Source organism: Schistocerca cancellata, chromosome 3, assembly GCF_023864275.1.
Source record: "Schistocerca cancellata isolate TAMUIC-IGC-003103 chromosome 3, iqSchCanc2.1, whole genome shotgun sequence".
Classification (NCBI taxonomy): domain Eukaryota; kingdom Metazoa; phylum Arthropoda; class Insecta; order Orthoptera; family Acrididae; genus Schistocerca; species Schistocerca cancellata.
Window position 1 is genome coordinate 675,478,340 of NC_064628.1, and position 26,132 is coordinate 675,504,471.

General features: G+C 36.7%; 1 protein-coding gene across 1 annotated transcript in view; it reads left to right on the top strand.

Annotated features, from left to right (window-relative positions):
* LOC126176497 (uncharacterized) overlaps positions 1-26,132 on the top strand; it is a 686,449-nt gene that overhangs the window by 592,713 nt on the left and 67,604 nt on the right. The window contains exons 14-21 of the mRNA XM_049923651.1: positions 759-882; positions 3,122-3,220; positions 11,245-11,356; positions 14,456-14,524; positions 15,511-15,735; positions 17,721-17,871; positions 18,677-18,828; positions 19,155-19,319. Of these exons, the coding sequence (XP_049779608.1) occupies positions 759-882; positions 3,122-3,220; positions 11,245-11,356; positions 14,456-14,524; positions 15,511-15,735; positions 17,721-17,871; positions 18,677-18,828; positions 19,155-19,319 (1,097 nt within the window). The remainder of the gene's footprint in view (positions 1-758; positions 883-3,121; positions 3,221-11,244; positions 11,357-14,455; positions 14,525-15,510; positions 15,736-17,720; positions 17,872-18,676; positions 18,829-19,154; positions 19,320-26,132) is intronic.

The following is a 26,132-nucleotide window of genomic DNA, read 5'->3' on the forward strand; positions in this document are numbered from 1 at the left end:
TTAAGTATCAGCATTTCGCTGTCACCCCCACCCTCTCCCCCCCTTCTCTTTCTCCTGCCCCTTTCCGATATTTTCATCTACTTTACTGCCAGTGTTTGTTTTAATATTAAGTAGCATAGGGAAAAATGTATTGGAAAGATTTACCAAAGGAATTTTTGTTGAATCCTGCCTATTTGTCTAATGTGGGGTGTCTAGGAACCTGCTGCCTCAGACTGCTGTACAACAATTCAAAGAAATCGTATTAATGATTTTTATTCCCGAAATGAACTATGACAATACTTAACTTTGGCAATAACACAGAAGCGTCACAGGCAAATGGCGACTTGCAAATAAGAAATCTCTTCAGTATATACAATTCCTAAGTCACCGGTCTTGAACTGCCTTATCTTGATGCTGTAGAAGTGGGTCACAGCCAGTCGGCACGGCGCTTATGTCCTCTTCGTACAGGAGCCGCAGCTGTCGCGTTGTTGTCATAGAGAGTGGTAGGTCAGTGTGGAATTGGCTGACGTCTTATTCACAGCCCTCTCTGCTCTCTCGTTTCCGACTGGCGTTCCGGTGCTGGACTGTACCCCATAACAATTTCCATTCGTTTCCCACTAAACACTTGAGTGGGTAGACTTATACTGTGCTTATTTGTGTCACTATTGGGCTACTTTATCATTACAGCCTGGTAATTGCCTTAATTAACTTTAAAAGTGACACTTGAGATTTTCTTACGTTTATATATTTAGGTGAATAAGCATATTGTTATATTATAGGTGAAGAAGATCGGCATGCGAGAAGAGTATCCTACCTAAAGGCTACATGGGGAGACAGGATGCATGTTGATAGTGACCTGGAGTTAAGTGACTCAGAAGCTCCAGTATTTGTGGAACAGAGAAGGTAATTTTTACATTTATTTTGGATATACAGTTTCAAAGGAGAGGAAGTACATTTCATTGTTTTTTAAATATTTTGTTCAGTGTTAATGCTACATTAAAAAAAAAAAATGTAAAATGTGAGAGGATAATAGCCTTGTTTGGAAGGGCTGGTGAAAATGTCTTTGTCCCTCATGATAAGTGAAGCAGCACATGTAATAGTGAATGCTGTATAGTGGTAGTACTTGCAGTAATTAGCGTCACAAGGCAAGTAGTTGCGGTGGAAAAAGATTGACGACATGTTTTTGAGACACATAGGAAATCCTGCATGTTGATGAGTTCTTGGCAACATGAACTGGAACTGCAGAATTTATGAAGTGCAGGATCTGTTAGCACAGGAAGGATTTTGCTGCTGGTGGACAAAGCTCCTTCATGTAATTAAGAATAGAGCAAAACAAAATTCCCTGAAGTCCAGCACTTGAGACCATAAACACCAGTTCAGAACCTTCTGAAAATGTTGTGCTAACTATTTTTTCTATTAATCCTCATGAACCCTAAAAATAAGACTTCTTGCTTATTTACGAGCAAAAAACGAGTTGAATCCAACCAGCATTGAATCAAATAACATATGTATTAGTAGGATTAATTAAGGTGTCTCAACAACACAAGTTTATTTTTAGAAACTCTGAAAATTAATTTCAAGAATTTGTCTGTAATTAGAGAGGTTGGGTAGCAATTCTAGCAGGTGAATTAAAGAAACAGCTCATTGTATTTTCAGGTGATGCATTTGTTGTAATTTTGGAAACTGGTGCTGCCTTTTCATTCTTTGAAAATGACATCCTGCTGGTTTCATACTTGGTATTTATATGAAACATTTACAGATTAGCTTCCCCAGTGGTAAATAAATGAGCTAGTAGTGCAAAGTATGTTCTTATTTGTGTGAAAAATTACAATTCACAGTGAGAAAAATGTCTCCCTCTGTACTGGACAGTAACTGAAACAACAAGAAAAAAACAGCAGCAGGAACATTTCTATATTGGTGTCAGAATATGTTTCACCTGAATATGTACTTTTACTTAGGACATTCTTGTTTGGAAAAGAAGTCTCCTATTTTCTTTTATACTTTATTGGCAACTGAGATAAGTTACCTTTTAATTCTTTTTCAAATGCAGTCTTTTTTGTGCTTTTTATTCTGAGTGGTATTTATTTTACCCAATGATCAACTTGGTATGAATATTTAATTGTATTTGCCTGTGTCATTCTTAATTTGTCAATTATTGACAGTGACAACTCAAACCTGAGAGAGAGGGAGAGTGCACTCTTTATATATGTCTAACATTATTACTGAACATATTGCTGTTAAGTTAATAAGAAAGTGTCAGAATTGACAAGAAATGTGGAGGTGGGGGGCGTGGGGGGGGGGGGGGGGAGGGAATGCTTGGTAACAGCTGGACATGTCCCTATTGAGTTAGACTTTGTAACTCCACACCTCTATCCATTTCTCCAGAGTGAACTTCTAATTAAATCTCCTGAAGATTTTACCTGACATTTTTATAACAAATCATACCAAGAACAACATGTATTAGATAAACCCTAAAATTGCCATCACCATGAAAAGGCATACATTCATAAAACTCTAGTTATTGTATGCAAATAATGAAATGCAAAAATTCTTTAACCATGCATATGACCTTTTTCGTCATTTTATTACAACAAATTGTACCATTACTGATGTGTTTTCAAGAGATATTCAAATGCTGGTGTTTTGAGACGGCATACAAAGGACATAATTTATAATATAAAATCCTCCAAATATGGGATTCAGCTAAAAATGATTAAATCTAATATGATGTCTTCCAAGTTCTCTGACCATACTGAAGATCACAAAAATCTACATACAGCTCCACTATCTTTGATGAAGCATGTGATGTCACATTTGCCCACCTATTGTGCACGGAGTATTCACCTAAGAGGAAAGACATTAAGTGATTCAGATTCCCAGAGTGGCTGCCCTGTAAAGTCTGCAGTATAATATTTGTTCCACAGGCTCATTATGAAGCTTTTAAGTGTACAGAAGTACTAGGCTACTTGGTAGGCATACAGAAGCTTCTTTGTGCTTAGGTTCAATCAGTTTTGCCTTTCTTAATGCACGTTTTGTTTGGGAATTTCTGTGAATAAGCTATACTCACATAATTGCAAAAGTTAATGTTGATAAATGCAGAATAATGTGTAGAGAACAAAAAAAGTGACCTGCTTGTTTACAGAAGACAGCAAGGTTGGAAATCTGCACAGTTAGTGCCTGATGTTGAGCGACTTGTAAAAATTGTTGAGGAAGTGCCACCTGTTATTATCACTTCCCAATGGTGAGCAGTGTGAGACTGTGTTTCTGTATATGTGTGTGTGTGGTTTTGCTGACTGTTTTGCTTGAACAGTTGCAATGGTGTTGTGTATAGTTCACATTAGATTGATTTTTTTAAGAGGATAGGTTTCAGATCAATAGAAGAGCCACTAATCTAGCAACTTTTGCTTGAGATTGCATGATTTATGAATATTTTAATATTTTGTTCACATGCTGCAAGAGTGTTGTATTTCTTATGTGTTGAATTTAATAGTTAACACAATGCCGTCTGGCGACACCACAGCGGTGTCGTGTGTGAAATAGCAGTCAACATCCGGCGACAGCACAGTGGTCTCGTATACATAGTACTGCTCAGTGGCCAGTGACACCACAGTGGTGTCATGAGCATAGCATCGCGCAGTGGCCAGCGACAGCACTTTAGTATCTTTTGAATTTGGTTGGTGTTTTGTTTGTGTAACAATAAGTTACACACATCAACAAGTTTTTTGTTTTTATAAGTATTTGTTCCCTTTCATCATGACAGATGAAAGAGACAGTATGATTATTTACAATGAATGTGCAGACATCTTGTCTGACATTCCGGACGACTTGGCGGATTGAGAAGAAGACAATGGATATCAAAAAAATGAAAGTGAAGTAGAATTGTTGGAAGAATTTGGCTAACGCTATGGTTGCCAACTGATTCAGATGAATCAGATGAAGAAGACAGTGCACAGTGGTCAGACTTTGATTTACCAGGGACCAATAATAAATTTGAAGCATCTCTCGGTCCAAATATATTTCCCAGAGATACACAGAGCATTGAGGATATCGTAAAATTATGTATTGGGAACAATCTATTTGAATATATTAGCAACGAAACCAACAAGTACTACAGTCAAAATTGCAATGGAAGGAAACTGGATAAAAAAAAGGCCAAATTTGTTGACGTACGGGGCCCAAATTTAGAAAATGGCTTGGGCTTGCTATCCCCAAGGATCAATGATTATTGGTCAGTGAATCCTTTGGCAGATACACCAATATTTTGCAAAACGATGTCCCGCAACTGATTGAGACAAATGTGATCATTTTTACATTTTTCCAACAACAATAATAAACTGGATAATGCCGACCTGCTTTTCAAAGTGCAATTTGTAGCTGATTATTTTTCCAAAAAGTTTAAAGAAACTTTCAATCTATGTCAAAACCTCTCAATTGATGAAGGACTGATACTGTGGCCTGGACGGTTAAATTTTAAAGTTTACGATCCGCCGAAGATTAGGAAATATGGCATACTCATTCAGATGCTGTGTGATTAGAGTACGGGATACATTTCCGCATTCAAGATGTATTCCGGTGCTGGACACCCTTTAGCGATAATGGTCGTGGAACTTTTGACACCTTCTTATGGAAAGAGGCATCACCTCTACATGGATAATTATTATAACAGTGTAGAACTTGCAGAGAAGTTACTCAGAAAATACGAGTTTGTGGAACGATATGGCAAAATAGAGGATTTCTGGAAAAATTAAAGTGAGCAAAAGTCAATGTGGTTAAAACTTATCATAAGCGGAAAGGTGAAGTACTCGCACAGGTATGGAGAGCTTCGAAAACTAAAACAATACCAGTGATCTCTGCAGGTCATAATGCCACTTTGACTGACACTCACAGAAAATGTAGAAAAACCAATCACACAATAAAAAAAACATGAAAATGTATTAGACTACAGCAAATACATGAAAGATGTGGATCAGGCAGACCAATATTTGACTTATTACACTACATACCAAAGAACCATAAAATGGCCAAAAGAGGTGTGCATGTACCTCTTTAATTATGCATTATTTAATGCATTCTGTACATGTCAGTATTTCAATACAGACCACACGAGTCTCCGGTTTCACGATTTTTTTATTGAATGTGTCTGATTCGTTGATAAAAGACCAGTACATCACGCACATCTCATCATGATCCGGTTGACAGACTTTCCGGTCACATAAAACAGCACCAACTAATACTGATTTCAGAAACGAATAAGTGAAAACGAAGAAACTGCCATGTATCTCAAAATAAAAAAAAAAAAAAAACTTAATGTGCAAGTCATTTGGAGTTGCATTACATCTTGGAGACTGTTTGCTGCATATCATATGAAAGAGAAATACTAAGTTCCAAAGACAATGCAATTAAAAAATAAAGCAAACAAATTTTGTCTTTATTTATGTATGTATATCTTAGAAATTTCATGAAAGTAGGGGAACAGGGTTGAGAACTTACGAAAACTAACGATGAGATTAGTAAAATGTAACAATTTATAATCTTCTGATAATGTCAAGAACGGCCAGCGACAAGGCAAGTAATCTGAATTAGTGCTGCTGGTGCCAAGCGAATCAATTTGTACGAGACATGCAGACGGCAAAGTGTTAATAGCAACAGAAGTAGTTTTCAGTTCTGCTTTTGTAGAGTGAGTAATAGGAAGATATAACCAAACCTGTTTCTTGCAAGACTTTTTTTTTTGCTACTGTGCTGACCACAGCATTTTGTGGATTGTAATTTTAATAGCGGTTACTACTTACTGGCAGCTACAACAAAGAAACTTTCATAACACTCTTCTACCATGTAATTTACTGAGTGGCATTGTGTATGACTTGGTGCTAGTGGCAGAAACTTGATAATTCGAAAAAGCTCTGTTTTCTGAAGAGAACACTTTATAAGGTCTATTGAGTTATGGTGATTGGTAGAGCATCTCCCAGATTCAGTGTTAAAAAAATTGGATACGGGTTATGATGCATGTTACTAACAATTGTTTTCAGAGATTTGTAGAGAATTGTAAGTGTCACTGTTTCCTTCAACTGTTTTATTGAAGTTGAAGTATGTTGTTGTTGTGGTCTTCAGTCCTGAGACTGATCTGATGCAGCTCTCCATGCTAATCTATCCTGTGCAAGCTCCTTCATATCCCAGTACCTACTGCAACCTACATCCTTATGAATCTGTTTAGTGTATTCATCTCTTGGTCTCCCTCTACGATTTTTACCCTCCACGCTGCCCTCCAATGCTAAATTTGTGATCCCTTGATGCCTCAGGACATGTCCTACCAACTGATCCCATCTTCTAGTCAAGTTGTGTCACAAACTACTCTTCTCCCCAATCCTATTCAACACCTCCTCATTAGTTACGTAATCTACCCACCTAATCTTCAACATTCTTCTGTAGCACCACATTTCAAAAGCTTCTATTCTCTTCTTGTCCAAACTATTTATTGTCCATGTTTCACTTCCATACAAGGCTACAGTCCATACAAATACTTTCAGAAACGACTTTCTGACACTTTCTACATTTTATATCCTCTCTACTTCGACCATCATCAGTTATTTTGCTCCCCAAATAGCAAAACTCCTTTACTACTTTAAGTGTCTCATTTCCTAATCTAATTCCCTCAGCATCGCCCGACTTAATTCGACTACATTCTATTATTCTCGTTTTGCTTTTGTTCATCTTATATCCTCCTTTCAAGACACTGTCCATTCCGTTCAACTGCTCTTCCAAGTCCTTTGCTGTCTCTGACAGAATTACAATGTCATCGGCAAACCTCAAAGTTTTTATTTCTTCTCCATGGATTTTATACCTACTCCGAATTTTTCTTTTGTTTCCTTTACTGCTTGCTCAATATACAGATTGAATAACATCGGGGAGAGGCTACAACCCTGTCTCACTCCCTTCCCAACCACTGCTTCCCTTTCATGTCCCTCGACTCTTATAACTGCCATCTGGTTTCTGTACAAATTGTAAATAGCCTTTCGCTCCCCGTATTTTACCCCTGCCGCCTTTAGAATTTGAAAGAGAGTATTCCAGTCAACATTGTCAAAAGCTTTCTCTAAGTCTACAAATGCTAGAAACGTAGGTTTGCCTTTCCTTAATCATTCTTCTAAGATAAGTCGTAAGGTCAGTATTGCCTCACGTGTTCCAATATCTCTACGGAATCCAAACTGATCTTCCCCGAAGTCGGCTTCCACCAGTTTTTCCATTCATCTGTAAATAATTCGCATTAGTATTTTGCAGCTGTGGCTTATTAAACTGATTGTTCGGTAATTTTCACATCTGTCAACACCTGCTTTCTTTGGGATTGGAATTATTATATTCTTCTTGAAGTCTGAGGGTATTTCGCCTGTCTCATACATCTTGCTCACCAGATGGTAGAGTTTTGTCAGGACTGGCTCTCCCAAGGCCGACAGTAGTTCCAATGGAATGTTGTCTAGTCCCGGGGCCTTGTTTCGACTCAGGTCTTTCAGTGCTCTGTCAAACTCTTCATGCAGTATCGTATCTCCCACTTCATCTTCATCTACATCCTCTTCCATTCCATAATATTGTCCTCAAGTACATCGCCCTTGTATAGACCCTCTATATACTCCTTCCACCTTTCCGCTTTCCCCTCTTTGCTTAGAACTGGGTTTCCATCTGAGCTCTTGATATTCATACAAGTGGCTCTCTTTTCTCCAAAGGTCTCTTTAATTTTCCTGTAGGCTGTATCTATCTTACCCCTAGTGAGATAAGCCTCTACATCCTTACATTTGTCCTCTAGCCATGCCTGCTTAGCCATTTTGCACTTCCTGTCGATCTCATTTTTGAGATGTTTGTATTCCTTTGTGCCTGCTTCATTTACTGCATTTTTATATTTTCTCCTTTCATCGATTAAATTCAATATTTCTTCTGTTACCCAAGGATTTCTACTAGCCCTCGTCTTTTTACCTACGTGATCCTCTGCTGCCTTCACTACTTCATCCCTCAGAGCTACCCATTCTTCTTCTACTGTATTTCTTTCCCCCATTCCTGTCAATTGTTCCCTTATGCTGTCCCTGAAACTCTGTACAACCTCTGGTTTAGTCAGTTTATCCAGGTCCCATCTCCTTAAATTCCCACCTTTTTTTAAAGTATACTTTTTAAGTATACAGTATAATAATGTTCATTGAATGTGAGTACTAGCCTGTTATGCAACTGAGATTTGCTATACATGTTTCAATATTTATTTTTAAACCCATCATTGGATCTATAACTACACTGTCATTGTAGATAGCTCTTTGTAGTTTCAGTACTGTGTGTTATAACTATAAACTTTGTATTTGAAAAAAGTAATTTTATTTTTAAGCTTGCACAAAGTTTTCAGTATTACTTAAAATTTTGTGCAATTTCATTTGTTTGAATAAGTGAAATTGTCAGCATTGCTTTATCAATGAACCCCCACTGCGTCAAGGCATAGTAATACACACACACACACACACACACACACACACACTCTCTCTCTCCCTGTGTGTGTGTGTGTGTGTGTGTGTGTGTGTGAGAGAGAGAGAGAGAGAGAGAGAGAGAGAGAGAGAGAGAGAGAGAGAGAGAGAGAGAGAGAGGAGGCAGGGAATGAGATGGGGAGGGGGGGAGTACCTGATTATATTTTGGTCTGTGGATTTTTAATTCATAGACTTGCAGCATCATGTGTGACACAGTGAAATCATTGTGTGAAATTATGATGAGACATGTAATATGAACACTACAAAACATTATGAGGAATAAATATTGAGTTTTAATTTTGAATACTATAACAGTTCACTCCTTTACCATTTATATGATTCTAGATACAGAAAATCTCACAATATTCCTGGTTTCAGCAAGATAATTTTCATTATATGAATTAGAAATGAATATGCCTGTTTTGAATGCATTCAAAGTAACATTTAGTGTTGCACAGTTCTGAAATATACTTACACTTTTAAAAAAAAAGTGAAACACTCCACATTTAGTTAGCTACATAGTTGGGTATACTGTTGACCGCATGCACAATAACATTTTATGGTACATTAAATTTTGTGTCAATTTATAAAAGCAACATTTACACAGTGCTTTAATTGATGTACCCTGGTCATTTACAAGAGTGACTTGTTTGTTTATTTGCTTGAAGTATAACCAGACTTTTATTTTCTTTGAGAAACATGAAGTTGCTGAGCTATCTTTTCTAAATATTAGAAGCAAATTTTAATGGATATTTGTTTGATAGTCATGAACGTTTATCTCCTCTGAGAAGCATGGTTATGAATGAGTCTGCAAATAGAATAAATACTTCAGTCTCTCTATGTGAACTAAAATTTCTCATTCGGTGATGTAGTGTATATTATGACTACATTGCTAATTAGATCTATGAAAGAATAAATTTGAAATACAAACGTATTTGTAATTTAATGTGTCATTCATATGTCTCAGTAAATTGTTGTACACCTTTGTCATCTGAATATTAACATATTCTTTTAGTTCCAAGACATTTCATGGTTTATTTTTGTAGCCTTGTGACTTTGAATGTCTGCATAGGTACTGCCACATAGAGACGTCTCCACTGGATGAGTCAGAACTTGGCTTCTCTAATGAATGTTTTGTATTGGCTGTTGCTCCAGTAACAGTAATTTCATTTGCGTTCTGAATGTCTGACACATTATTCTTTTGTGGGCTATAAAGTGTGCACTTACTATCCTACAGAATTTGAGACAAATTCTTTGAAGAAAGAAACTTCTGTTTTATGTAGAAATGAAGTCTTTATCTTCTCTGCTCTTTTATAAAAGAAAGAATAATAATAATAATTATAGATTTTTTTGGGGGGGGGGGGGGTGGGGGGAGCAGTGTTGGAAACTATGTACAGCAAAGGTACAGTGCTTTACTAGAGTGTTCATAATATAATTCATAAATGACACTATTCATGAGCCTGGTAAGCTCATTATGTACCACAGATTTTGCTCTCAAAAGCCTCAGTACATATATGCAAAAAAACTTTTTTTATGCCGAGACAGAACAGCTGGTCAGTACTTAACTTCAGGAAGTGAATTCCCATCTCATTAAAGGGAACACAAAAGTGAGAACACTAATACTAGATTTCGGAACTAATACCTCCTTTCTTGGGAAGGAAAGATGTCTCTCTCTCTCTCTCTCTCTCTCTCTCTCTCTCTCTCTCTCTCTCTCACACACACACACACACACACACACACACACACACACACACACACACACACACAGAGAGAGAGAGAGAGAGAGAGAGAGAGAGAGAGAGAGAGAGAGAGATATTGTGTCAGGCTACAGGGATATGTTGGAGAGCAAGTTCCCATCTTCAGACATGCAGGAAACTAGAAGCAATTGGGAGGAAAGTAGTGTGTGTGATGTAGCAGCCATTCAAGTCCGACCTGTCAAATTCCTCACTTGGGTTGGGTATTGATGGAAACTTAAAATGGAAAAGCTGACCTGCTAAAACATTTAGGTACAGGTATTTTTGTCATAAGAATAATTGGCAACTTTGGGGACAGAGGAATCTGTTACTTAATGTGTTTTCCGTAGTTTCATTCGCTGATGTACTACTGGATAATATTGGGGGTGACTCCTCATGTGAGCAAAAAGTTATTCATTAAACAAAAGAAATTAATTGGAATGATATGTAGAGTTCTTGGAGGCATCTATTTAAACCACTGGCAATGTTAACTACAGCCTCGAATTTATTCACTGTCAATAATCCACTGCAGTTTGAGAATATTGGGTATATGCATTAACAAAATTCTACTAGAAAAATTATCTGCTCTTCTCCCAAGGTACTCTAACTTTGGCACAGGAAGGAGTGCAATGGTCAGCTACAAAGTGGTTTCAAAGTTTTCTGTGTAATAACTCCTACTATACCATAGAGGAATTCTTAAGTGGAAAGAATTAGTCAAATAAAAATTTATATTATTCATTTGAAAGGTTCTACAGCATAGAATTTATTGTGAATAGAAATTGTGGGACTAACTAATTTTCGCTTCAGAACAATTTAACATCAATTTAATAATGAATAATTTTTTCAAAAGTTAAAACATACGAGAACTTTTCATAATGATACATTTAAAGAGTGAAGTGTCACACTCCATTATTAAAGTATTTTTTAGGATACGTATAGCACTGAAGACTGTAGTAGTAATGCTAAAGAATGTAGTTTAGTGTACCTCCCTTTTGTACTAGTCACAAGTAAGTGGAAACTTCAATATTTTCTCTATTGTCCAGTTACGGGGAATCAAATGCACCAGTGGAGATCGGAGATGAAGAAACTGATGGCAAATCTCAGGTGATACGAGAAGGTTGGCTTCAGTGCAAGGTTTCACTCATTGAAGGAAAGGTAAATCTTTCACTACTGCAGAAATTGCAGGAAGAAACAAAGTATTTAATGAAAGTTATGTAATATATGTTTTGGCACAGAACTTAATTTTAACTAGGAAATGGTTAGTGAAGTAAACAGAAAAGGAGATTTTTGGCTTCATTCATGCAGTTGAGTTAACTTGTTATGAAAATAAGTCATTTACTGACATTGTACTGGAATATTTGTACTTAACTTACTGTTACTGCAATACTTTTAATTGGTAGCATAGAATGGGCATTGGAATTGAGCTAGCAGAATTTTGAAAAAGTGCATTAATAATTTCACAGCATCCGAAGGTAGCCACTCCAAATAACTTCTCACAGGTTTAGAAAAAATATATAATTTTTACTGTAACCATGGTATTTTTAAGGCAGTATCAAGTCCCATCCAAGGAATAGTTTTCTAACATACAGTATAACATAGTGAAGAAGTTGAGTCATATACGAGCACAACAAAAAGACTGCCAAACATTTGTTTTTCTAATCTTGTAAGAGGAAGAGGGAAATTTAAGGGCCGAATAAGTCAAGATCTGACATTACTTCCATACTACAAAAAATATTGTAGTATTTTAAGGACACTTATTAAAATACCCAGAAGTATGTGTGTTCTGACAGAAATAAATAATACAGATAATAAGATTAAAACTGTAAGGTGCATTGTCAAACAGAAGACAGGACAGCCAGTCAGTGTACAAGATTCCATAATAATTAAACTTCATGACAATGTTATGACTGATAATTCACAAGCTGCAAGTACTTTTAACAATCAGTCTCTAAACATAGCAGCAAACATAGGATTAAATGGTTCAGGTGAAGAAGCAAGAGAATATATTAGGAATTTCACTCCACAAAACTTTCAGCAACTAGGAAGGAACATCCTTCACTGAAATAAATACAGTTACAAAAATTCTAAAAAAAAAAAAACAAAAGTTTTTGCAGGGTTGATGGAATTTCAAACAGAATTCTGAAAATTTGTCCCAACATAATTAGTAATGTCCTTAGTGATATTACAATGCATCAGTGGCACAGGGAATTTTTCTAGACACGTTTAAATATACAATTATCAAACCACTTCCTAAGAAAGTGACAAGACAGACTAAACAATTATTGTCCAGATTCCTTACCAGCATCTTTTTTTGAAATATTTGAAAAAGTAACATATTCAAGAGTAGTCGCAAATATGTAAGTGGAAAAAATTTACTTAGCACATCACAGTTTAGATTCCAGAAAGGTTGCTCAACTGAGAAAGCTATTTATACATTCACTCAGCAGATAGAACAAGCTTTAAATGATAATAAATCTGCAGGTGGTATTTTCTGTGTTCCTTCCAAGGCCTTTAATGGTGTAGATCATGATACACTCTTAGAAAAATACAAGTTTTGTGGAACAGAAGGCTTTACACACAGCTGGTTTGAATCTTACTTGATGAACTGGATACAAAAGGTTGTGGTGAATAATTTAGACAGTGTCACAAAGGTAGTCCCACTGGGTTCAAATTTGGGTCAACTCTTATTGCTCACAACTCGCGTGTCTGGGCTCGCAAGCCATCTTATCTATTCTGGAGTAGCTGTACAATATGCCAATGATGCCCTTAGAGTACAACAGTGCTGGTGGGTGTCTTTGCTGCGTGGAAGTTCAGAACGTTGTCTTCATTGTAAGAATGCTGGCCGCTGTGGCCAAGCGGTTCTAGGTACTTCAGTCTGGAACCGCACGACCGCTACGGTCGCAGGTTCAAATCCTGCCTCGGGCATGGATGTGTGTGATGTCCTTATGTTAGTTATGTTTAAGTAGTTCTAAGTTCTATGGGACTGACGATCTCAGATGCTAAGTTCCATAGTGCTCAGAACCATTTGAACCATCACTGTAAGAATGTTCATGTAACCACTGATACCAGCATCATTGCACCCATATTGTGTGGCAATTATCTGAAAACGACCATATTGCCACTCAGAAGACAACAATTTGACCCAAACTTGCTCGTTTGGCTGTAGGAAGCACGAGTGCCCTTCATGGCACGACTGCTTGCTTGCCTCACATGCTGGCACCAGACTGATACTTTGGGCTGTGAGTATTCCCTATTAAAGGATAGACCCAAATGATGGACTGGTAGCTATGCCACTACGCAATCTGTTGGTTGATGACATTTAAACCATTATCAGTACATCTACTATTGCCCAGGTGGCATTTGGCATCACTGGATTGAAATCTGACATTTTTCCAGGTATACTTTTTTTTTTAAGTGTAGAGCATTCATATATGCACATGGATGCTTAGCACCTTTCAGTCCATGTTATAACTTTCTTAATGTTTTTAACCAGGTTTTTCTTAAGTATATTAATCCAAGGCAATTTGCATTTTTCTCTCTACCATTCAATGTTAACTTAGTAGACTCCAGGTTCAAATTATTCTTCTGCTTCTTCCTACCAAACCTCACAGGAAAGAAACTGATCATTTATACTCCAGGTGCCATAATTATGAGTCTGAATGTAATTATGCATTTGTATAGGTTTTTCTCTAGAATGAGTACAGAAGGTCTCGTATTGAATTGGTTTATTACAAAATATTTTTGGCAATATTTAAATTACTTGTAAAATTTACTTTCTCTATTTTTTTTCTTTCAGCCATTAGAAACTTAAGTTCAGCCTGTTTATCTTGATACTACATTATAAATTGCGCTTATTAGTCAGAAATTGTTAAAATAACTTGTGGAAGCTGGCACAAATAGCAAATCACTGTACATGTGATGTATAGGTCATTGTTACATAGGGCATATTAGTTTAAAGAGTAAAGGTAACAGCTCATCAAATGGTAGAGGTGGTGTGTATATACTCTGCCTCAGAAAAGGATTCATCCAAAGAGAAGCTACGTTTTTGGTCTTCTTCTCCTCTCACTTTTTTTTTTTTTTTTTTTTTCCTCTGGTGACTCAAGACTTGTACTATTCAGTGTGTTGTTAACTTTATCCCTTAAACTTTACATTCCATTCCATTAGCAGTTTCCATTGTTTTTACAAGTTATATATACTATATAACCTCACATACTTATAAAAATTGTATGGTGTATAACTGTTTCCTAATTTCAGCGCTCATCTGATCGATCCTGGCGCCAGCTGTGGGTTGTCCTTGAGAACACTGGCCTTATATTGTACAGGGTATGTACTATTAGCCTTCAATGTCACTGTTTTAGAGAAAAATTTTGTGTGACAGATTTGCTTTCTTCTCGTTATTCACAATGTTTGTTAATTGTGTTAAGCTAAAATAAACTACAAGAAAACAAAAATAAAAAGTTGAAGATGAATGTGTAATAGCTTAAAAGCATGTAAAGAAACTTTAATGATAATAGGAAGATCTGATGTGTATGATGACACAGCCAGGGAAAGAGACTTGCGTAACAGCTAAGAGCTTTAGGATATGAAGATTCTACTCTTGCAGCGTAAAGCATGATATAAAGGAAACATTTGGAGCAGTAGTGAGGAAGAAAACTTTTCTATGTCAAGTCAGGCTCAAGAATGACGTTGCAGGTACGAGGAGTAATAATGATTGTAAATGCAGATGTTCAGAATCAAAAAGGAATGTCTTGATTCTGAAAAGTAGTGTATGTTACTGTAAGACTTCCTTGCAGATTAAACACCAACCCTGGACTATGACTCAAACCCATAAACTTGCTTCTGGTGGAACTGCTTTGACTTAGCTTTTCAAGTGTGCCTCAAGGCCTGGCATTCAATTCTTAATTTGCTTTACTCTTTTATCCATGGGTGTTATTATAATGAGAAATGCACAAAGTCCTGATTGTAATTCATTTAATACATTTTGCTCTTGCAACAGTGTGCTGCAGTGGCATTAACCTTAAAGTTCGAACTTTGTAGACTGATACCAGGTGCCTTAAATAATCATGATGAAAAAGGTGTTTCACATGGTTCTCAGTTTCACAAAAATATTGTTAGTTTTATGAAATATTTAAAGTTTTTTTGTTGTTTTCATCAAACTAATGGGATAAATTGAGAACTAGCATGGGACTGTACTATATTCTATACTAAAGGCTGTTATCAGTGTATAAGGCTTATTTGTGCTTTTGAGTGTTTTATATGTATTTCAATTTTCAATTAATAAATTTTATTTATTTATTTTGTATTCATAGGCAGCAACTTGTTCAGATGAAGAAGCACGTGTGCAACCACTGCATGGAGTCACAGTGGAGGTGGCAGCTATCACAGGTTACACCAAACGCAAGAATGTTATACGCTTGACAGTACCTACAGGCAGTGAGCTTCTGCTGCAAGCAGAGGATGAAGTCACCATGAATGCATGGCTGCATGCACTCCAGGAAGAGAGTGTCAACACCACATCCTCACATTGTCACTGCAGATGAGGTCTGTATTTATCATCACATGTGTACAATATTTGTAGTTAATTGTCTTGGTACTGGATGACTGTAAAAGGATGTGGCAGAATGTTGTTACCATGATACATACCTGCAATGTGATTTAGGTAAACTGTATGAGGATCAGCATTAATTTTTACAAACTCGGAAACTTATTCTTTGCATAAAATTTTAACCTTCCTTATCATATAATGAGAGTAAGAATGCTCACCTTGTTAGATTGTTTTGAAATCATATCCCACACAGAATCCAACAAAAATCCAGATATTAATTGATGGACCATCCAGAATGGACTATGAATATCTGTATGAGGATATACCTTGGCTTACCAAAGAAAAATTGAGATGATGAGCAGTGGACAAGCAAGTAGGAAAGGAAATGCTGATAAAAAAAACTGATCTTCTGGACAAAAGTTACACACACACACACACACACACACACACACACACACACACACACACACCAACCTACTGCCTGACGTGTGTTAGTAGTCAGGATGCTTCATGGCATTATTAAAAAGTGGGGATGGATAGAAACAATGTGGAAGATATTGGTGCATGCAGGAGAAGCATTCCCATCTACACAGAAAAAAATGAAGCAGGATATATGGCTGCTCAGACAAATTCTAAGAAAATGGCACAGTTGGAAAAATAAACAAGTAGGAAAAGGAGGATGAATGTGATCTAGATAGGAGTTACAAAGTGTCACAGGCTGTGTGAAGCTGTCATGGTGGCAAGAGAGTACAATATAGTGAAACAGAAATATGCCATGTGTGTTTATTATTATTATTATTATTATTATTATTATTCTCCATGAATAAGTGGATAACTTAACCCCTACTTTTTCATCTTATGATTACTTCACAAATCTGGTTCTAAATGGTTCCTCATGTCCTCTATTTAAGGAAAAACAAATCTCAAAGATGCATACTTCTTGGAAAGCAATGCTACAGAGCAACATGAATACATTGTCCTTCTGACCTGCGTATTATGGTGATTCTCTGTGAATACATAGTGATCTATGGTATACTATGTGCATGCCAACCTATTACATTTTAATTTCTTTGTGATCTTCATTATTCCTATGTAGTTTGTTGATATACTGGGTGTGCTAGTATGTCCAGAACAGATCAGCTCTGTAGATAAGACAGGAATCTTATCAGTTCAGTGCTTGAATGTCAAGATGTGTTTTGATAACATTAGAAATATTGTGTTTCTTGCATCTAGTACTTATATAATAAGTGTGAAAAGCTACTTATAAGTTTCAAGCATGTCAAGATTATTTTCTGTTTGCTTATGTTCTATGCTTTTTCCCTTGGAGCCTGATAAGTCAGTGCAAGAAAATAAATTTCACCAGTTACTTTATTATAATTCAAGGCACCAATGAAACAAAATGTGTGCCTTTGTGTGAAGTATAATAAGAGTATAGATGATGTAACAGTTATAAGGCAGGTTAGTTTGGCTAAAATTGATTGTAATAATTACTATTACAAGGTTCAGCAGTGTATACAAGTTGCAGGAGTTAGTGTACTTCACACAGTTTGATACAAATTTTTGTTCTACATATTGAAGTGTGTGTGTGGTCATTGATATACTTCAATTAAAATGCTCTTGTTATCATCACCGTCATTCTGTTAGGTTGTTGCTGGTCAGTTTGTAAATAAATGGGATAATTTTATTATAAGGTTGTGGTGAAAGCTGGTTGACAGCAACTACAACAATTCCATTGTGTAGCTCTGTGTGTTCATGTTTGTCATGTGTTGTTCAATTCCTGTTTGTGATCTTAAACATTTTCCCCTGATATTCTAGTTGTCAGTGTTATAATGGAAAAAAGAGAGAGATTGATTCTGTTATTGCATATAGTGTAAAGTCAATATTGTGGGCTGTCTGTTTATCACTACTTTGTGACTGTCCGATATTTCTGTTCACTGTAAAAATGGTATGTAATAATTTTGAACTTGTTTTTAGGAGGAAGCTGTAAAAACACAGCAAACCTTTGGAAGCACTCATCTGTCACCTCAACCTGCTCACAAAGGTATCCGGAAGCTCACGTCATTCCGAAACCGATCACCTACAGGCCAATCTCCTGTGAATAAAACTCGCAAACCAAGCCAGTCAGGTATTTATTATCCTTTTTCTACCATCTCTGTTAAGAATTATCATGGTGCAGACAAAACAAAAATCTATGTGAAAGTACAGTTAAATAAAAATAGGAAAAGATAGCTTCAGGCTGAAAAGATTGTTCAAAAGTTACAAAGACTGATTTGCTTTCATAACTGGGAGTTCTTTCATTTAAGAGACATAATTGGATAAAAAAAGACTGTAAATTCTTGAAGAATAATCAGTACAGAACTACTGCCACATAATATTTGAAAATAAAAGCAGTTACAAATGCCAAAAGGGCAGTAAACATGAAATAAAGGAAAGAGATACTATGGCTAGAAGTGCAGGTGGAAAACCCAATAGACTTATACTGATGACAAGACAAGCAGGCAGTGCCAAACTGAGAATAAAGAAAGGAAGAAATAAGATGAAAAGGAAAAAAAAAAAGATTGCTGTTACCCTCCTCATTTTATGATTTCTTAATTTCCAAATATGTTTCTTATTTGCTGCCGCCATCTTACTTCTGTCTCATCATGTCTGTCATATCCAGCACTGTTCAGAGATAGGTAGAACACGCAAACTGCTGCATTCTGTAGAGTGATGTATTTACTTTAGGCCCTCACTTAGGTAGCTCATAGGTAATGTATTTTTACATTGTTATTCAAATTCCAGTGCATTTGTATTGATTTGTTGTAGCATATTATATTTTGTTGAGTGTGATTCTAAACCATTTCTGACATTATTCTAGAAGATATAAATTTTCTTTTTCTTTTTTACCTAAATATTGTAATTATGTTTACAATATCTTGTTCTGAATTTAGATCAACTGCCTTCACCAAAGTCAAAAACATGGAAAGGCCGTGTTTATCAGCAGTTCAAACGGATACAGCAAGGTGGTGGTTCACCAAACTCACCGACAGCTCCTCATCCAGAAGGTGCAACCATTGGTATCCCTCTTGAGGAGTGTCCTCCAGTAAGTTTAGACTTTGGTGATGCTACAGAGTTGAAAGTAAACTTGTTAAAGACATCTAATTGTGGGGCTGAGATAGTTATTAACTTTTTATTTTGACACATACAGTTTTGTTACATCATGCCAAGAATAAATTTACAAGACATAAGTCAGCCAAAAGCTTAGTGAAGATAATGTCACAAGTGGCATAGGTACGATAATGAGGTCCCAATAAAGGTTCCAATAAAGTTTTTACACTTAAGATAGTGGTGATAAGTATAAACCTGAATTTGAAATCTGTAAGTACATGGAAACGCAACATCATTATAATACTTTTCTCTGCTTTACAGTCCAAATTCTCTGAATATGTTCCATTGTTGGTGGAAATGTGTACTAGTATAGTTGACACAAGAGGCTTGGATATAATTGGTATCTACCGTGTTCCTGGAAATACTGCAGCTGTTTCATCACTCACAGAAAGCCTGAACAAAGGATTTGATTGGGAAAACATGCAGGTACAGAACCATATTCTTTCATGAGTATCATGTATACTGTGTATCTCATCACAGTACATAAAATGTAATGGTAAACTGTGGCTCTTTATTGTTACTAGCTGTTGTTGGGTGTTCTAGTTCATGTTCTCACTCGGATATTTTATATATATAGCAGAAGCGATAGTTCTTCTGAAGTGTACCAGCCTTCCTCTCTTCTCAGTATGCAATAAAATTATCATGAGACAGTTTTTTAATGATTTTAAATAATCTATGCAATCAGACATTACTATTACAGTAAAACACTGCATAAGGAAACTCAGGTTTGCCGAAATCCTGGTTATCTGAAACTCGCAAAACAAAGGGGGGAATTGAGGGGGGGGGGGGGGGGTGTAGTTAGCAGTGACAGGTGAATGCCTGACCTTGAGTTGGTTCCCAACACATGAACTCACCAGTCGAAACTAAGCTTCCCTGCCAACAATAGTATACTTAGGTGGTTGGTTCCTTCCATTGCATGTGCATTTTTGTGCTATGGCAACTAAGCGAAATCATGCTGTGATTACTGTAGTTGGTAAATCAAATACTATCAATGTAGTTGAAAAAAAGAAAGTTTATAGAAAACTGTTGAAGTTAATTCTGGAGTTTGTTTCTATAGTTTCAGTATGTGTGAAGTCAAAATCTATATTGTTTGAGCAAGCTGTCACAAACACTCATAGAAAAACACTGAAAATATAAGACGGGGAAAATGTAAGTCAAGTGCTTTGTCGTTATTTCATTCAACAACTAGAAACATGCATGCCTTTCACTGGCCCACTACTGCAAGTAAAAGCTAAATTGTTAGCTGAGCACTTGGGTGAAAAAGGAAAAGATTGTTCTTCAACCTCTGGAAGGTTAGAGAGATTTAAAAAATGGACACAGAATTTGGCAATTGAATGTGTTTAATGTGTGTGTATAAAATTATCTGCAGACCCAGATGCAGTTGATGTTTTCAAAACAGAGTTTGGAAATTACATCCGTGGCTACACTAAGGACCTACAGTGTCGATGCCACAGGAGTGAGTTTCAAAATGTTGCTTATGAAATCCTTGGCTTCCTCAAAAGAAATGTCTTCCCAGAGCACAAAATGAAAAAAGAACAGGTAACTCTTCTTTTGGCATAAAATGCTCATGGCACACACAGACTGCTCCCCAGTATGTTGCTGGAAGTCAAAAAGCCTCGAACCTTGAAGGACATTGCCAAAATGAGCTACCAGTATTTGATAGAGCCAAATGATGGAGGGGTCAGTTTGTACTGAAAATTGATGAGTTTGTAACTGAAAAAGGTCTGCCTAAAAAAGCCATCTTATTCACAGTGCACCGAACATCATTGTGAGTTAAACAGTGGTGTTATCGTTGTGCATTTCCTTTCCCCAAATGTTACCATTCTAATCCATCACTGGATCAAACCATAATAGTGACGTTTAAGCAGCACTACCATGGGCTATTTTTGAGAGAATCATCCTACAAGATAGTGAGTTGCAAAACAAAAACATAAATGATACCCTGAAGGCAGTAAACATGAAACTCGTAATTTATTGTGTAAGCAACCTTGGATAATGTGCATGCAGAAACTATTCAAAAGTTTTGGAGAAAACTGTATGATTATTTTGAAGAAGAAAAGTTAGGAAACATTGAAAACTTGACATGTAGGATAAAAAGAATTCCCAGGTGCAAAGAAATGTAATTGCGCAAGGTGGATGGGGTTATCACCAACAGTTACTAATAAATTATGCAGCAAGAAATTGTAGAAACAATACCGCAATCAAATCTGAAGTGACTGCTTGCACAGCAGCAGCAAAACTTGGGTGCAATGGCCTGTTTATCATCATCATCACTGCCGTCTTCGCCAGCTCCTACCTAAATGTTCCCTCACAAGCATTTCACTTGCATCAATCTCTAGTTTGAAAGTCAGGATATCATCACCACAACAAGCAAAGTCCTGGAATGTCATGTTTTCAGAAATAACAGTGGTCATTCTTCTGGAGCAATGTCTTCTTCAACAGCAATATACGTATGACAGCTAGTCTTTGTGAAACAATTGAACAGTTTCATGTGTTACAGAATTCCAAACAGCGATAAACAGCCTGTAAGATGCTGAGGCTCATCACTTCTGTCCTCCCAAGGTTTGAAATACGTTTCTACACAACTGCTACTCTGTATTTGGCATAAAGAGAGTTATGCTCAGATCTAGGGGGCTGCAGGTGGCTAGTGCAGCTTAGAGGAAAGAACGCAACATGTACATTCCTCAGAAATTACATTTCTGTGAGATGCACAGGGCATTTGCCAATAATAAGTACAATTTTCCTTCATGCCGCACACATCTTGGTATCTAAACAACTGAGAATCTCAAAGATTTCAGTTATCATTATTGCTGCATTCATCAGTGCAAATGGTGTTTTTATGTTTTTGAGAACTTTAAATTTTCCAATTGTTAATGGAGGCAACTTTTCAATTCCATCACTCTTTACACACCATAGCATTGTGAAACTTTCTTTATTCTATGATCTCCATGGCATTTATCTCCCATAACAAAATATAATTTTGCAGGAAAGAAGGTATAAAAGACGCAAGTTTCATTGACAATGAAAATGTCTTTTGGGTCGAACCCTGTATAAATTGTGGCAATCTATTCTTCTTGAGTAGCTTACACTTTCTACCATCACAAACTCTTTTTCTGCACTTGTACTCCGAAATGTCAAATTATGACATTTTTGAAAATGGTCCAAACACCAGTTCAGTGCACTGAAATTTTCAAAGCCAGTCTACAGGACGATTTCAAGAGCATTCTCTTGCAGTGTGATTTTGTTTATAGGAAGGCTGCTCCTTTTCATTCCTCGAAATAGCTGTAAGAGAATATATTTCACAGCATTAAATGTAACACATAAATGATCTTTATTTTGTATCCACAGGAATCATTAGCTTCGGCATTTAAGAATTTTTCTGCATTTTTGAGTATACCACACATGTACACTATGTGACATTAAGTTGTATTTCTTTGTCATGTTGGAAAGTTTTATGTTACAGTTGTCATTGACATCGTGGGTAATCATCAGATTTTGTTATAGTGTAAGCTTCCTATGTTTGCAAGCCATAACTCTGCAAAGTTTCAATGTTGACAGTTCAGTAAACAACTACACTTTTCACACTCGATAGACTCGGACTGTGAGGTCAGAACACATGACCTAAGTAACATTAGACAGGGCAGACAATGATTTTTCGATTCATTGAACATATGTGCCAAAATTGCTGCAGAGGGAGTAGAGTTATTGAGTATGATGTGGGTATGTACCATCCAGCTGAATTGATCGCAGTTTACTGCATCACAGGAAACAAAGTAGGACTGTGTGAAACTGAAAGAAACAGGAAACTCACTCAGAAAATTTGCAGAATGTTTTATGTTTATTCCTTAAAAGTGGACTTTTTCTTATAGTGGGGAGGAATAACATTGTTCATATGGTAATTTACTGGGACTGATGTAAATGTAAATGTTTGTTGAAAGTGGGATTTCTCTAAAAGTGGGATTGTTAATTGGAGTTTCTACTACACTAGCAAAATGCAATTAGTTTAGAAGGGGACTATGTACAAATCACCAAGCTCATACTTGCAAAATTCAGGGAATATCAATTTGGATTCTGGAGAAATGAAGGAACATGTGAGGTGACTTCTCTTATAAAATAAGTTAAGGAAAGGAAAGCCTACCTTTATAGCATTTGTAGGCTTAGTGCAAGATTTTGATGGTGTTGACTGGAATAAATTTTTTGAAAGGCTATTTACAACTTTTACAGAAAGCAAATGACGATTATTAGAGTTGAGGGGCATGAAAGGGCTGTAGTAGTTGAGAAGAGAGTGAGATAGGGCTATAGCCATTCCCCGATGTTGTTCCATCTGTACATTGATCAAGCAGTAAAGGAAACCAAACAAAAATTTGGAGTAAGAATTAAAGCCCAGGGAGAAGAAATAAAAACTTTGATGTTTGCCGATGACATTGCCTAATTCTGTCGTAGTCAGCAAAGGACTTGGAAGAACAGTTTAGTTTGGAGGGAACTATGGGGATCAAAGATTATAGATGGAGACAAGGAGATGCATACAGTAAGGAAGTTCAAAAGGGTGTAGTTTGTACTAGTTACTCAGAGATGGAGAGGCTTGCATAGGATAGAGTAGCACATAGAGCTGCATCAAACCAGTCTTCGGACTGAAGACTGCAGCAGCAGCAACAACAACAACAACAACAACAACAACAACAACAACAATGACAATGACAATGACATGTGTACTGGGAGGACTACTTCACTGGAAGTTGTCAACAGTGGAATTGTCAGTTACATATGTCAGTTGTACTGTCTATTGTGCTTGAAACAGATGGTAGCCTGCCATCAATTGGCAAGCATTCCACAACTTACCTCACAGAGCAGTGATATTTTATTTGACTAAACTCAAAGCAATTACGTATATTACAACAAAAAATCAATATTAAGAGTTGTCATTTGTAATTGTGTAATATATTACATTACAATATTGAAAGTGTGTCAAGATCATTTACATGATCAACTATTAAGATTGTGTTAATTTCTCTCTCTCTCTCTCTCTCTCTCTCTCTCTCTTTCTTTCTTTTTATACTATGAATAAAGAAAACTGAAATGTATATATGGGGACACCATGAACCTCTTTGTTTAATACAGATATATAGTCAGACCAGGTTAGAAAAGTTTTGGATGTAGCTGATTTGAGTAGTTCAGGACTATTACTGTTCATAATAGACACATAAATGATGTGGTGAATGGTGAATAACATCGTAGGCCCTTCACATAGTGCTGTTGAATGTAGCAGGGTGTATATGACCCGGGAGATCCGGGAAAACCCCGTGAATTTTTTCATCTGGGAGAAAACCGGGAAAAACCTGGGAATTTTTTAGAATTCCAAGAATTTTTTATTGTTTTCAGTTAAATTTTTGTAATTTTGAGTGGTAAGAATCGATACTATAACAAAGAATATTACTGTATCCCACTACTGCAAGAATAAAACTGCAACAATAAAATATACAACAACAACAAAACACAGTGCTCATATAAGCATTTGCCAACAGCAAAATATGTCAAAGGGTTTTAGGAAGACTATGCAATGCTCCAAACAACAAATTGCCTTCGATGAGTGCGATGTCACAACTGTTCACATTAGATTCATTTTAGCAGTTACGAGCATGTGCAGTTGAGTGGCATATGAGTAGTACCTTCTCCCATTTCTAGCTACAGAAATGTGGCTGTTGGCTGTGTAAGCAATCGCAGCAAGCAGCTAGATGCAGCCGGGAAAAATTTTACTGCCGCTCCCAAGCTGCCAGGTTCATGCATGTGCAGAGGGCCTGGATGTATGAGTGAAAAAGGGGGGGGGGGGGGTGGAGGCCACCAAATCCATATTCTTGACGAGAAAAAAACCTTGTTTCACAATCCGCCTAGCATCCAGTGCACATTGGTCCATTGATTACTCATATGATTTTGATGCGCATCCTGGTTTGTTTTTGAACGCACTCTGTAAGTTGATTTCTGAATGAATCATAAGCTGCGCGGGGTAGCCATGAGGTCTGAGGTGACTTGGCATGGTTTGTGTGACTCCCCCCATCGGAGGTCCCAATTCTCCCTTGGGCATGGGTGTATGTGTTGTCCTTAATGTAAGTTAGATTAAGTAGTGTGTAAGCCTAGGGGCCGATGACATCAGCTGTTTGGTTCCATGGTTTAAAAAAAAAAAAAAAAAAAAAAGGTTGCTTTTTGAATGCGTGCATAGTGTACTTGATGTCTCTGTCAGGGGAACCCTCGTTGCATCTAGAAATAAACTTGCCTGCAGGCAAAAGGAGACCGGGCTGTACAAGCTGAGCGGAGTAAAGCCAAACGAGTGGACGCCAATTGCTGTCTGAGTATGTTGTTGTTTGGGTTTGCGAATGATCAGCATTGTTATAATTACTAGGGAAAACCATAGATTCAAACTACCAGAGTGGAAATAAACGACTAACAGGAATAACGGTTAAGAAAGATTACTCATTATCTTCTCGGTGTATCCAGGAAAATGAAATTTTGTCACAAAAGTTTTGGCCAGATCACTACACTAGTCAGGGCCAGTTGTACAGTCCCTGTCTAGCAGCCACTTAAGTTCTATTCTGGAAATAGCGCGGAAAATGGTTTGTACAAATATAACAACGCGTAACTGGAGAATAATCAGGGATAACTAAACTGGTGATTCTGGCAGGGCTAGTGAAGTTAACCGACGATTCCAAATTTATATAAAAATCTCGTACTACTACTTTTCGGTCTCATGATTGAGAAACTGGAGCATATGAATGAAATGTGAAAGTATTTTCTAACATAAAACTTTTTGCTTGTAGTAGGCCTGATAGGCATTTTATGTTGGTCTTCGTTAATTATATTCTGTCGTGTTATAAAAATGACCACTTGAGCCAAAATAGTCTCATTTATTTGATGTGTGTTAAGATTTCTGCAGTGTTAGAAAGGCCTATTTTGTTTTATCTAGCAGACAGTGACAAAATAGACGTAATCGAATTGAGAAACCACACTAGTCTTGGGTATTATTTGTATTAACAGCTTACACAGTATTAGACAATGATATTTTGATTTTTCATGTAGCAAATGTTTGACGAACTTTGATGAGGTAATAGATTCTGTCGCAGAAATGAAATCACACCATGTAAAGCTGTAGCAAGATTAGAGAGAAAACAATGCTAGGAGCTAAGGATTGAAGAAATGTGTACTGTATTGCTTGTCTTTTGTCTTTACTGGTTTTATGTATCCTATATT